This window comes from Hyperolius riggenbachi, chromosome 9, assembly GCF_040937935.1.
Source record: "Hyperolius riggenbachi isolate aHypRig1 chromosome 9, aHypRig1.pri, whole genome shotgun sequence".
In the NCBI taxonomy this organism is placed as follows: Eukaryota; Metazoa; Chordata; class Amphibia; order Anura; family Hyperoliidae; genus Hyperolius; species Hyperolius riggenbachi.
Window position 1 is genome coordinate 13,569,791 of NC_090654.1, and position 15,245 is coordinate 13,585,035.

General features: G+C 44.7%; 1 protein-coding gene across 2 annotated transcripts in view; it reads right to left on the reverse strand.

The window, feature by feature from the left end:
- Positions 1 to 1,571: 1,571 nt before the first annotated feature.
- The window catches only part of LOC137531932 (musculoskeletal embryonic nuclear protein 1-like), an 86,504-nt gene continuing 72,830 nt past the window's right edge, over positions 1,572 to 15,245 (reverse strand). Inside the window, exons 1-3 of one of the 2 annotated variants that reach the window (XM_068251966.1) lie at positions 13,447 to 13,578; positions 6,338 to 6,458; positions 1,572 to 3,636 (exon numbers count right to left, since the gene is read on the reverse strand). In XM_068251966.1, the coding sequence (XP_068108067.1) occupies positions 3,530 to 3,636; positions 6,338 to 6,458; positions 13,447 to 13,461 (243 nt within the window). In that variant the 5' untranslated portion in view covers positions 13,462 to 13,578 and the 3' untranslated portion in view covers positions 1,572 to 3,529. Of the gene's footprint in view, positions 3,637 to 6,337; positions 6,486 to 13,446; positions 13,579 to 15,245 lie in introns of those variants that run through there. The other variant, XM_068251967.1, reaches the window with a different exon arrangement.

Below are 15,245 nucleotides of genomic sequence, written 5' to 3' on the forward strand. Positions count from 1 at the left end.
CCAAAATCGCAAACGCAGGACAGGCAGCATTTTTAGTGTTTAGTGATTAGCGTTTCTGCAATGTAGAGTATATAAACCCTGGCATAATCGCTTGTGAAAACCTACACAAAGCGATTTTACTAGCGTTTTTACATTACTGCACACAGTAACAAAATTAAAATTAATTGAAAGGACCAGTCAGAATTAAAAACACTAATCGCTAATCACTACACAATCGCTGGCAAATTAATAACACTTTTTAAAACCACTCCCAAAAATGCTCATGAAATCGCTTACAAACCGCTCATACAAAACGCTAACGATTGCGATTAGCGATAGCGTTTTTGTAGGGGGTTCCAGGGCTGAGAATGATCATGCAGTTTGGAACTTGCAACTGCACAGCTCACAGTCCCGCACCACCACTAGGGGTAGCTTCCTGGTTTTTGCATTCGATCCTGTCAAATACAAAAAGGACCTGGAACAGGGGGGGGGGGGGGGGGACCCCAAAAAATGAGCAAAGCCAGTACACTTCTGAAAAAGGTAATCAAGGCCCACCATGGGTTTCATTCATTGTTTTTGTCCCCACATACCTAGGGGAGGTCATTGAGATGCTGATCTGATGCAAATTTTATGTAAAGTTATGCAGCTCGCACATTAACCAGGATGATGTCATCTATTTTGCCTCAGTTGTTAGGGGGTGCCTCTGGGCAGGCAAGTAGTGCTGCACATTTTTGTTTTTATAAAGCAGCGTGCTTTGCAAAGTGAACAGCCTGGCTGCAACCTGCATTCAGGCTTTATTCACAGCAGGACATTGCGGAGCGGTGTTATAAAGTCTTACAACGCAACTTACCGCACTGCAATGCTAATCCTATGGGACGGTCACAGTGCGACGTTAGCGTCACATTGTAACGTGTAGCGGTATGGTAACGCACTGCTTGCAGGTCGTTACCTCTAAACCCACACGTTACCAGGTACAGGGAAACATACTTTTCATTGCCTGTATGCTTTACTGTACCTACTGTATGCAACGGTAATGCAGCATTAATACCTTTTTTGCGTTGCGTTGTAATGCTGCATTGTGACTTTAATGTCGCGTTACAACATAACGTCCCACTGTGAATAAGCCCTCAATGTTTATTCCAAAGTTTTCACAGAGTTAATTAAAACAATATTCTAAAAGGGGAACAGGGGAAAAAAACTGGTTAAAGTGGACCTGAACTCAGAACTTCCTCTATGATCTAAAAGATACGCAACAGCATAATGACCTTTAGTAAAAAACATGTATTTGTTACAGCTGATACAATTCCTGCAATAAATCTGCAGTGTGTCTACTTCCTGCTTTCATGGAAGCAGACATATTGTTTACAGCCTGTACTTTCAAATGGGCTTATCTGCCATAGGCAGTCATGTGACACAGGGGGGAGATCAAATTACAACTAGTGATTAGATACAAATGAGGGGGAATTACACACGCTATACTCTTTAAATACATACAGGGTGCATTTCTCTGTTTTCCTTGTGTCCTGTGCAAGAGTTTAGGTCCACTTTAATATTAACTGCATGCGTAAGAATTAAATAATTGCACACATTGATAACAAACATAAAAATACATTTATTGCTACTTATATTGAAAATACATCATTAGACTTAAGCACAGCATCGAACAACTGGAAACACGGCGAATAGACGGAATTTAACGCATTCTAATCTCACCCCGGGACTTAATGACACGAAACGATGCAGTTATGGTGCCCACTAATGGTACAATTTTCAGTGAAGAATCTCCTGAGCGACCAGATTGGCAGCAAATAAACCTCGTTGATGTCCCAAATCGACTTTAAACAATTTTAATAGTGATCATTTAATGACAATTTAGTCGATCGGGAAAAAACTTTTTTTATAATCAGCTGTGATAGATAGGAAGTAAAGATTGGTTCGTTGATGGTGAAATAATTGATGTGTTCTATTTTATTTCTGATTTCATAATTGCTACGGTAGGGTGATTCTTCAATGAAAATTGTACCATTAGTGGGCACCTTAAGGCCTCGTTTCCACTTGTGCTGTGAAAATCGCACAAAAACTGCATATGTGTTTTCATTCTCATTTTTTTATTGAACACGTTTAGGCATTTTTAATTTTCTTTTAAACGAGTTGACTTCAGCTGAAGTACGCCATACACAAAAATGCATTAACCCGTGCATTGCGTGAACGCTTCGAAACGCGGTGCAAAAAATGAAAACGTACCATTGTTACCTACTCATTTCAGGAAGTCCTTGCAGCTCGCAATGCGTTAGCAATGCAATTTTTACCCGATCACCATCGCTGTCCTGCTCTGGCGGAGCACAGGAAAATCGCATAGCAATCGCACCACTATGCAATTTTTCTGCTCATTTTTTTCCGCTAAGAGCAAACTGCAAATGCAGCACAATTGCGCTGTACACCAGACGAAACGTGGTGGAATTGTGGCTGTGGAAACCAGAAAGAAACGCAATTGCAGAGTGTTTACAATTGCGATTCCTACTGGTAAAAGGGCACTAAGAGTAGTATTGTGGGTTTTCTGCTAGCATGAGGACGGTGCTGCCATTCTCTCAGCAGTAGAGGATACTTCTGCTCACCGCAACAGTTCTAGGGCTGAGCTCTGATGGTGGATATGCTGATCTATGCTTTACAAACTCAGTCTGGAAACTAATGAAGAATCCCCCAATTTTATCTGATATAAGGTAAACAGAAAATGTATTTGCACCAGTGCAATGCGTTTCGTGAGCATTCACACCTACTTCATCATGCCAAATATTAGTGACGGGATCCAAAAACAGCCTGACATTGAGTGCCTCACTTAATTTCATAAAATAACCCCCATTATCTCAAATTCATCAAAAATATGGCTAGTTTAATTATAAACAACTTCAGCCTAAATCTCCACCAGCTTTCCAATTTCCAACAGTCCTTTCCATTATAAACCAGGTTTAACTGATAACTTCAACAGGAACTGTAACCAAGGATTGAACTTCATCCCAATCAGTAGTTTGATACCCCCTTTCTCATGAGAAATGTTTACCTTTCCTGGAAATAGATCATCAGGGGGTCTGTATGGCTGATATTGTGGTGAAACCCATACCACAATGTGATGTCATGATCATGGACCTGACAGTTTGCTGTCTGTGAACCTCGTTGCATTGTGGGAACTAACGGCTGTTGCCAACTGCCAAGCAAGCAGTATCTCACTGTGTGTATACAGAATAACTGAGATTTATAGCCCTGGTTTAGGAAAAGAATGGAAACGCAGGCAAGTTCTAAGTACTAATTCTATATATACTCCCGATTATCTCATCATGGCACATGTCACGTCAGGCACACGTTTATGTCATGTGACACAACTAAATATGCAAAACAAGACCAACTAACAATTAAATGGTATACAAGCATCTTCAAGCTCTTCAGATTTAAATGGCATACAGTAGAAAATAAACAGGTTGTAAGACTTGAAAAATGTCCAATGATATTAAAAGGAAGGGCTGAGGGGTGGAGCTTTGCATCTTCCACGAGTCTATCAGCCAAATACGCTCTTTGCTGGTTTGTCTTTGGGCTTATCAAAGGCGGTTTCTGTTCCGGTCTTCACTTGGCTGAACACGGAGGGGGCGGGGCATCCGGCTTGTTCTGGAAGAAAAAAAAAAAAAGAGGATGTTATAAATTAGAACTGATTTGCTTGATTATTCACAGTAAGTAAGACTCCACAGTCTACAGTCATCCATACATCAACCAATCCCATCTAATTTTACCAAATTCGCATGCCGTAAAGACCAGCAGATTGAGAACTTGGTAAACAGATTGTTTCGGTAAGATCTCATACTACACATAAGGGGTAAGATTCATGAGATGATAAACATTGGGTACTTACCTATTATCCTGTCTGGAAAGTTTGTCCACCAACCCCCAACTCCCCCCCACCTCCAACTTGGGAATGGGGCATCACATTGACTCGGGACCCAGTGCAAAGGAAAGCTGGGACTTTCAGCTTTCCAAACATAGTTAGATCTGGCTAGGGGATCAAACAGAACTTTAACAAAAGCTGCCAAGCTTTCCAGACGGGATAATACGCAAGTACCAAACATTGTATGATGTATGGACAGATTTACAGTATCGATGGAATACTGCATATTTAGTATTTGTGGATATTAATTCGAGAGAAAAAAGGTCCTTGCGTAGAACAAAAGACACACAGTCTGTGGCACAATTGGTTAGCGTGTTTGGCTGTTAACTGAAAGGTTGGTGGTTCAACCCCACCCAGGCATGGCCTTGCCTTTTGTGTTCAACAGTTGTCCGAAGAGAACCCCAGATAGCCAGGTAGATTCATCTCTCTCTCCCTCTCTCTAGTAGGGATGGTCACCGCTTTCCGCGGAATTGTATTTTCCGCAATTTTGGGCGGAAATTGGTCATTCCATTCCGTTTGGTCGGAACGGAATTGCTTTTTCAATCCGGCGGAATGCCGAAATTGCCTGTGAAATTCTGCCCGGTATCCGTTGATGGTTTTAAGCTGAAAATTCACTTCAATGGCATCAAGTCCTAGAGAGAGAGAGCGAGCTCATTTTTCTCTTGGATATATCACAATGGTACATGCTAGGCTGGCTTCAACATGTAGCATTGTAGTGTGTCATGTTGGTGGTATAATAGGCCTGGGTTCTATTCCCGGCCAATGTGAGTTGGCTTTTGACATGCTACAAATCCTTAAGCAAGCTCATTTTTCTCTTGGATATATCATAATGGTACATGCTAGGCTGGCTTCAGCATGTAGTGTTGGTGGTGGTAAAGTGGTGAAGTGAGCTACCTACCAAGCACTCAGACCTGGGTTCAATTCCCAGCCAAGGTATATATGCTGGCTTTTGAAATACTACAATTCCCTGGAAGAAGAGACCCTCCTCCCTCCGGGAGGAGGGATTACACTTCCTGATGTTGTAAAGCAGCGTAGGCCTGCAATTGAAAATTCAATGATATTTCTGACCTTAAAACACTGCTTTGTGCTAAATTCAGATTTTTTTCTGGGACTTTTGATGTGTATTTCATTCAACCATGTCTTCCTCCAGGTATTAGACCCCATGAAACATCTTTTCTATCATTTTTCCAGTCAGCAGAAATTTCAAAATTTTTAAGTTCGCCTCCCCATTGAAGTCCATTGCGGTTCGCGAACCGAAAATCGGAGGTTCGCGACATCTCTACTGCTGATAGGCAGTGAAATGCCTCTCAAACTCTCTCAACTGTTCACTGCTGCCTGGCAACTGCTTGCTGCTGCCTGGCAACTGCTCGTTGCTGCCTGGCAACTGCTCGCTGCTGCCTGGCAACTGCTCGCTGCTGCCTGGTAACTGCTCGCTGCTGCCTGGCAACTGCTTGCTGAGCACACAACTCAACAGTCTGTGGAAAGGAGGCCTTATCTATGCAAAAGAGCTTCTCTGAGCTATTCAACCCACTGGGTGGAATACAGACCTGTTTCTGGAGCACTTAAACAGCCAAGAACTGTGAGAGACAGCTTGAGATAAGGTTTTACTGCAGGAGAGTTCAAAGGGTCATTATTTCTACTTTGTTTTATAGCTTAAAGCGGAACTGAATATAATATTAAAACAAATAGTTTCACTTAACTGGGGCTTCTGCAAGCCCCCAGGAGCCGTCCTGTCTTTCCCCCCCAGCAGCCGTCCTGTCTTTCCCCCCCAGCAGCCGTCCTGTCTTCCCCCCAGTGGCCGTCCTGTCTCCCCCCCAGCAGCCGTCCATCACCGGTCCTGAACGATCCTCCGTTCTCCCGCCACCCGCTACTTTCAGTTTCGCCGCCAGGCCACTGCGCCTGCGCAGCTCTGGCCACACTTATCCTTCTTCGCGTTCCGGTCCGCATTAGCGCTAGACGGGGACGCGGAAAGGATACGCTTGGCAGGGCTGCGCAGGTGCAGCAGCCCCTCGACTTACGAGTCACGGAACAAAACAAGCTGGTGGTGGGGGAACGGAGGATCGGGCAGGACCGGCGCAGGACAGGACGGCTGCTGGGGGGTTGCAGGTAAGCCCCAAGTAAGTGAAACTGTTTGTTTTAATATTATCTTCAGTTAAGCTTTAAAAATGGAGTGTGGATTTAAAACTGTAACAGTATGATGTAATGTTATAAAAAAGCTATATAGCACCATTCTACACGATATACACATGTGACCGTTACAGTAATAATGGCCAGTAAGGAGGTCGGAATGGGGGGTTGTGTCTCTTTTTACTGCAATTAGCGCCTCTCTTCCTGCAGAGTAAATGTTTTGGGTGTGTAAACATAAATAAGAGGAACTAAGACCCCGCTGTGTCTGGATAGGAAACCTTACAGATAGACGTTACTCACCGCATTCCTTCATCACTGCGTAGGTTTTGGACTTGATGGGATTTTCGTGGCCGAGTTTATTCCGTGCCCCTTTCAGGTCCTCCTCCTTCACCTTCGGTCTCTTCTTTACCACCGGCGCCGGCTGCAAAGCAAAGGAAAGGAAATAAACCTTCAGCGAACGCCAAACGTGCGAACATTCCTCACTGCGCATTACATCAACCCAAGCCGCCTGACAGCCTATATGTAAATATTATAACCTTATAAACAGCGCTGCAAGAATCTGGGAGCTAATGGCCTCAGCTGGCTTTGTAGCGACTCTTAGTGGGAATATGCACCGCGTCTGAAGTGACAACATATACAGTACCACTCAAGGAATTATACCTCTTTACTTAAGTATGTTGTGGCTCCCGTCTTGTTTAGTAGCATACCTATTAAATAGCCGCCGGGAGACTTGGGCGCAGGATACAGCCGATATACGGCTTACCCTGCTGCTGCTGCACAAGTCCCGGCGGTAATTACTATTCCCCCTCCAGGTCCACATGGATGGTGGGGAATGATGTAATTCCAGCTATTGCTGGTGGCCGAATTACAGTATTTTAAAAGTAACTTCAGCTCAGACTTCTGATGGCGCAGAAGTTACTCACTGTATGCTGCAATTCCTATTATGGAATATGGTGGCGCTGGCTGAGCCCAAATTTCCTGCGCTGTTATTACAGTGTTCGTGTTCAGTAGCCCTCCTCCCATTCCATGTGCAGCCCCCTCTTCCATGTGTAACATCCATGTACAGCAGCCCCTCCCATCCCCCCTTTTCTCCCCACAAACAGAGCTTTCTGTTGGTGGGGGTCTGATCGCTCCCTCAGTGTTTTCTTTTCTTTCTTTCTTTTTTTTTTTTTTTTTTTAAATAAATATTTGTTTTATTTTGCAATATTTTTACTTATTTTTTTATTTATTTTGTAATCCCCCCCTACCTCCCACATCCAGCCAATCAGCGTGATCAACTGTCATATTCATCAGCCTATGACAGCGGATGACTTTTGAGCCACCCAGGGGGACAGCCGTGTCACACGGCCGTCCCCTTTACAGCACTGCCGAAGATCGCAGCGCTGTACCGTGTTAAAAGATGGCAGTTTCGCCGTCTAACAGTCTCTCAGCGCCGCTGGGAGACTGAAGGCGGAGCGGAGCGCTGTCATCCGAGCGGGAATGTGTGCAAACCACTGCCCCAGGACTTTACACCGATTGACGTTAGGCGGTCCTTGGGCTGCCGCCGCGGCCAAGCCCGTCGACATGACGTGGTCAGCAAGTGGTTAATAGAACCTTATTGCACTGCAATGTGTTTCGTGGGTGCATACCCACTTCCTCAGGCCAAATAGCAGTGCCTAACAGTGCTTGTAGCCACAAATAAAGTGCCTTATTTGTCTTCATTGAGGTGAATTTGTCTTCATTGAGGTAAGCCACCAAACGTTTTGTTTTATTTGTTCTGAATGCATTTTATCTTCTCTGGGTGCCTCTTTCCCCTTTACCCTCCTGGATTCAGCTGCAGAGTGCGGCAATCAGGAGTGACCATCGAACACTTTTATTCCAGCGCAGGAAATTTGGGTGGAGCCGGCGACACCACAGACAGTAATAGGAATTACAGCTATAGCTGCGCACAGGGAGTAACTTCGGCGCCGTCAGAAGACAGAGCTAAATTTACTTATAAAACACTGTCATTTGGCCTCCAGCAATTGCTGAAAGCCAAATTATTTCATTCCCCACCATCCATGGCGCCCTGGAGGGGGAATAGTATTGAACATCACCGGGAACTTGTGCAGCAGCAGAATAAACCATATACCGGCTGTATCCTGTGCTGTCTCCCGGCGGCGATTCCTCTCGTATGCTTGAACATATGAAAATTGCATCAGAAAGAACAGATGTTCTGATGACATTTTCTAGAAGTAGAGTAGAAACCAGGTGTCTGCATAAGGAGGCGGGGCTTCATATTTCACAGGATCACATGGTGAGCAACTCTAAGACCTCAGCTCTAGTAACAGGAAATGAGGTGAAGAGGTCTGAGGAAAGAACAGGCGAGCGCACGCCTACAGACAGGCAAGGCTACACAAGGGATTTTTGAGCATGAACAGTTTAGTTCCAGAGGTAATACTTTACACTAATGAACATGATTGCTTTTAGAATTTGCCTTGTGCATTTCTGGGTTCAGTTTGCCATTAATGTATGTACATAGCTTAAAGGACACCTGAAGTGAGAGAGCTATGGAGGCTGTCATATTTATTTCCTTTTGAACAATGCATAATCTTCTCACCTTAGGTGTCCTTTAACCACTTTTGTGGTTCACTAGATATATCTATGTCGGGAAGGACTTCAATTCCTGCCCAGCCTCGTATATAATAGTCAATGGCTGCGTATGGCAGGCGCTCGCTCCCGTGCGCACTCCCACCGTCGCCCATTGGAGGGGAGAGCAATGAATGGGAATGCTTCATTAAACTAAGTCCCGGTGTCAATGATCACCGGCATCAATGAGATGCCTGTGTCATTGTATCTTCTGGAGTAACACGTCCACGCATTACTTCCTGTCTAGCGTACTTCTAGTACGCTAATTGGAAATAATGCATGAGGACATCTTGTGGCCAAATAGTAAAATTACACCTACATAATGTAATTTTTTTTTTTAATAAAAAGACCCATATGTACATTTTAAATTAACTCCTTACCTTCCACCCTCTCCCATAGTTGCCTAAATAAATTATATGAATATAAAAAAAAAAAAAAAATGCCAAATAAAAAAAGAAATACATAAATAGTTACCTTAGGGACTGAACTTTAATATGTATGTCAAAAGAGTATATTATTGTCATTTATGAAATTATGGGCTTCTAATTAGTGATGTACGCAAAATTGAAAAAATGCACCTTTATTTCCAAATTAAATATTGGCTCCATACATTGTACTAAGGAAATATTTTAAACGTTTTATTAACTGGGACAAATGGGCAAATACAATGTGTGGGTTTTAATTACAGTAACCTGTATTATTTTAAAAATAGAATGGCTGAAAACATAAATGATGATTTTTTTTCTTTTTTTCCATTAAAATGCATTTAGAATAAAATAATTCTCAGCAAAATGTACCACCCAACGAAAGCCCAAATGGTGGCAAGAAACAAAAACAAGATATATATTGTTTTGTTGTGATAAGTAGTAATAAAGTTATGGGCGAATAGACGGAGCGATGAAAGGTGAAAATTGCTCTGGTACAGAAGGGGAAAAAACCCTCAGTAGTAAAGTGGTTAAAGGATTATCAGGGTTTTCTTTGTTTTCAACAGCATTTCCTGAACAGCAGTTGACAAAATAGCGTGCAAGTGAGTAGGGAGGCTGGCTGGTATTTCACTATTTTGGCAGTAAAACTGCTGATCAGGAAATGTCATTGAAAAATAAAACCCTGAGAATCCCCCATGAGGAGATGCACTAGCCAAAACCAGTCGGTTCTGTCAGATTTTAACTGCATACTTTTTTCGCAATAGTGCTCCTTTAAGATAGATTAACAGGAGAGTGATATCAGGTAGGTGACTTTTCTCCTGGTTTCCCTGAAAAGTTTCTCGCCAAGAAATAAAGCTCGTCTAAGGCGTTTTATGGCGGGGTCCAGCAGAGCGATAAATCTCACCGAGTGGCAGCTGTGAAATAAATCCCGATATGTATAACACTAAAGAGAGGAGTGTGGATGACAGATGGCATACATTTCATATTACACAATGAGTTTATTCTGTGTGAGTGACTGCGGTATAAACACTCGCAGGGAAATCTGTGTCTGCTCATATGACAGGAGCTTTATACAGAGGCATGATGCCATGCTGCAGCCATTCCGAGGGGGGGGGGGGGGGGCTGTGATGCAGAGACCCTCCAGAGCTGGCATGGGGGGGCACAAGTCCTGCCCGAAGACTTATCACTCGGCAGAGGAGGGGCTGATGTGACAACGATAACAGGTGCTCTTTACAGAGGCATGATGTCACACTGCAGCCATTCAGAGGTGGCCAGAGATAATGAAACCCACCAGAGCTGGCATGGCAGGGGCACTGCCCAAAGACTTATCACCAGGCAGAGGAGGGGCTAGTGCAGGCATTGGGCAAACTTGGCCTTCAGCTGTTAGGGAACTACAAATCCCACAATGCATTTGCCTTCATGAATCATGACTGTGGCTGTCAGACTCCTGCAATGCATTGTGGGACTTTTAGTTTCTCAACAGCTGGAGGACCAAGTTTTCCCATGCCTGGGCTAGTGTGACACCAGTGACAGGTGCTCTTTACAGAGGCATGATGCCATGCTGCAGGCATTCCGAAGGGGGGCTGAGATAAAGAGACCCTCCAGAGCTGGCATGGGAGGGGCACTGCCTAAAAACTTATCACCAGGGAGAGGAGGGGCTAGTGTGACGCTGGTGACAGGTGCTCTTTACAGAGGCATGATGCCATGCAGCAACCATTCTGAGGGGGGGCTGAGATAATGAAACCCACCAGAGCTGGCATGGGGGCGCACAAATCCTGCCCACAGACTTATCACCGGGCGGAGGAGGGGCTGTAGTGACAACGGTGACAGTGGCTTCTAATTTGGGCACGGTATGTCACAAGGTCACTTTGAGGGCGTTACACTGATTCCGGATCTCAGAGCTGAACATGGGGGATGTCTACAGGAATAGGGGAATCTGACTTCAATTCAATAATGCCTGGCATACACCATGCAATTTTCAGCCAATCGATAATTTCCAGCAAGTCTAATCTTTTTGTTTTCAGTACTGCAAGAAAAAAAAATCTATCCTTTTCTCGATCAGCAGCACGTCGGACACGCTAGAAATGATCGATTCATGGGAAATCTCTTATCAGTCTGACGGGAAAATTGCACGGTGTGTAGCAGGCATAAGACACATTCGGTGTTTAAGAGGTTTTTTTTTCGAATTCACTAAGATTTTCGCACACTCTGTAATTTATGGAAAAAACGCACATTTACTAAGATTTTTACCTCATTTTGACAGATTTGGATTGATGGAACGATCAATAGAATAATTGTTCATCGCCGATCAGCACCGTTAGCGGTACGCCGGTACCCGATCCAGTTGATGGCATGGGAGATTGCAATGGGCATCTTTAGAAATCATGGGATATTCCATTCGGTATTTGATAAATTATTGCAGTGCAGGAAAACAGATGAAAGATGTGCAGCAATGCTTATTATACTGACATAAAAAGAGCAAGTCCAGGCTGCGTATAATTACCATAATATTTGTATCAGCTCAAAATTAGCATCTTATTATGCATTTTTAACTACCTAATAATATTGTGAAATGAGGGAAATAGGTTTTTTATGATCATCTCAGCATGGTGGTGTAGTGGTTAGCTCTCTAGCCTTGCAGCGCTGGGTCCCTGGTTTGTATCCCAGCCAGGGCACTATCTGCAAGGAGTTTGCATTTTCTCCGTGTGTCTTTGTAGGTTTCCTCCGGGTGCCTGGGTTTCCTCACGTATCCCAAAAACATATAGTTAAGTAAATTGTCTTCCCCCTAAATTGGCCCCAGACTCCGATACATACAGTACATAGACACATGACTATGGTAGGGATTAGATTGTGAGCCCCTCTGAGGGGGGACAATATACTCTGTACAGCGCTGCAGAAGATGTCGGCGCTATATAAATACTAAATAATAATAATATTCAGCTATTTTACCAAATGCGCTAATGCTTTGCGAATTGAAACCTTTGTAATAGATCAGCCATAGACAGTGGCCACTGCCTGCAAGACTTTTATTCAGGGGGGCAATGGGGTGTGTGAAGGAAGGCAGGCAATCTGAATTGTTCACCCCCCCACCCCCAGCAGATGGTCAATAGGACCCTTGGCCTCTCCCACTTTGCCCTGTTTGGCAATATGCCCGCTGCACATCATACAGCCATGTCAAATGTAAATAGTTCAGCTCAACAAAACATTCTAATACTACCGAAACATCAATCTGTGCAGCTGCCCACACACTACAGCCTCTGTAAGAGCCGACAGATCGAGAATACTTTGTGTAGACTCTTTAGGTAAGCTCTCATGGGAGTGAGAAGTCTGGGCAAGATTGTACAATCAAGATTGTATGGTAGGTGTGGCCAGGTCTATCAGAATCTACAGGCTTCCAATCATCTCACAGTTCTGGGTACTGAGATATTTATTCCAGTATCTCAGATTAGATTACACTATATGTATGCAGATTATGGAACGGTTAAAACACTTTTAGCAACACCACGAATTCGGAAAAATGTCAAATCCCCTTAATAATATGAAGAATGCACCCAATGTCCTACAGGAGACCGCTTCTCACACCGAGAAGGAACAAGCATTAGGGAAATACATATACAGGAGATACAGGCCCTCCCTACTTACACACAGCTTCTGTTTCTGGAGATTGTGTGTAAGTTGAATCCTGCGTTATACACAGGGAAACATGGATAAATGATTTACTTTCAAAGAACTGAATATGGACATAAAGTATAAACTGTGTTTTTTGGTTGTTTTGGAACGTGCTTTTAAAGTATATACTTTATACAGTTTATACAATAATGCAACATGCAACAAATATGTAAAAAAATACAGTACTGTATAATTTGTACATGAAGACAACTGTTTGCATCTCTGAAACGTAACTAGAGTTGTTTGTAAGTAGAGGACTATCTGTATAGCAGGAAAGGACATACACATAAAATCGGAACTATATAATACATGTTTTGGGCAGTGGCGTAGCTAAGGAGCTGGGGGCCCCGATGCAAGTTTTACATGGGGCCCCCCAAGCACTCTATACATAACAACTGATATGGCACACCAAAACCTGCCAATGGCAACTACAGTGTCAGAGGAACAAGAAGGGGATGGGGAGCAGTTTGTTACTGATTACCACTGTTCAAAGCATCTATAGAACTGATTATTACCAGCACAGGACCAATAGAGAGCTAATACTGCAGTTGAGGGAGAGCCCAGGGGCCCGATGCGGTGGCTACCTCTGCAACCCCTATTGCTACACCCCTGGTTTTGGGGTGAGGGGAGATCATACAGACACACAGTATCCCCCCCCCCCCCCCCCCCCCCCCTCATATATTAGCAGCATAGACAGACAGATCTCACCTGAGCCTGAGACATCTCTGCTTGCAGTCGTGCTGCTGAACACTCAGTGCCTCTGATCTCTCCTGCGTAGGCTGGGCAGCTGTGTCTATATAAGTCGGATGATGACAGGGGTGGGTGTAATGGACCTTCTCACACATGGCCCTCAGAGATCTCAGGAGAAAGATGACTCCAGTTACAGGAATCCCAGCAACTGCTGCTACATTTTGGGTACGAGTGGTTAGTACACACATTTATAAATAAAAATATATACATTGCCTATTCCTGTAGATTACACACAGGCCGGGAACCATGGCAGATTCATATTACAGGATGTTTCACAGATGAGACAACAGTTCTCACAGGCAGAGACGGATCATCCACAAAGCAATTCTAGGCAGTTTCCTAGGGCCTGGAGAGAGTCTAGGGACCTGGTGAATACTAACCCCCCTCCCCCCCAAAATCTTACTAAAAGAAAAGTCAGGTGACCATCAGTGGGGGACAAAAACATCTATCTTACCTGTGACATCTATCTGTGAGAGGCAAGGTATGTATGCTGATTACTGATCAGAGGATGTTTTGTACTTAGGGTCAGTTCACGCTTGTTTTAAAAACTTATCCGTGGCTCAGTTTTGGGGCCCGGATCAAAACCGGAGCCACAGATAACTCTTCATGTCACCCCAATAGGTGTCCCCCAGGTAGCCTGAGGGGGTAGCAGCCAGGACGGAGGCGGGCACAATGGCGGGGTCGCCCCCCCCCGTCCTCTCTCACCTGGGAGCGAGCGAGAGGGGAAGGAATTACCACAAGTGATGCTCAAATCCGATCCGGGAGATACCCGGATAGTTGCTATCCGGGTATCTCCCAGTTACCGGTGTGGGGTGGGCGGGGGGTCAATCTTACCTGTCTGACGTCTTCTTCGTCCGTCCCTCGGCGCCTCCCACGATGCGGTCCACGCGGCGGTCACGTGACTATACACTTCCTCCTTCCGGGTTGAAGGAGAAAGTGTATAGTCACGTGACCGCCGCGTGGAGCGCATCGTGGGAGGCGCCGAGGGACGGACGAAGAAGACCTCATACAGGTAAGATTGACCCCCCCACCACGCACAGCTTTACTGGGAGATATCCAGACTGTGTCGGGAACCCAGCACAGAGAAGTGACCGCGGAGACCAGGAGATACGCGCCGGCCGGAGCAGGTAATGTATTGCCGCTGTATTGCGTCGGTCGTCGGGCATTCGAATGCCGCTATCGAGGCACTCCCGACCCGCCAGCGATCGAGGGAAATCTTCCGCACAGACGGATCGACGGGAATTGTCAGGAACGATCGATTTCGGGCGGAAATTGATCGTTCGGTCAGCATTTGTGCTCGTATCGGTTGTATATCGGCGGGAAAATCAGTAAGTGTATGGGCCCCTTTAACGGTAGTTAAATGGCAGCATAAAGATGCATATACACATCCAATCTTGATTGGCCAATTTTACCAACTCCATGTATCATGTGGGAAAGCAGATTGTGAATACTATGAACAGATTGTGTAGGCAAGCTCTTATACTACTTGGTTGAAATCTTTTCCAATAGTGTAATGTGGTGTACAGTGGTAGCACACTAAATCTGAAGGCTTCTACTCTTTTCTTATCCACCTAGAACCCTCTTCCATTTTCATCACAGTGGACCATCCTCTCTTTCTCCAAAACCGCTCATCCATGGGTATTCAGGGTCTTGCCCCCTCCTGGCTCACAGATAGGACATTCCAGGGTCTTTACTCCGGCACCATCTCCTACCCATGATCCCTCACTGTTGGAGTTCCTTAAGGCTCAGACCTCGGA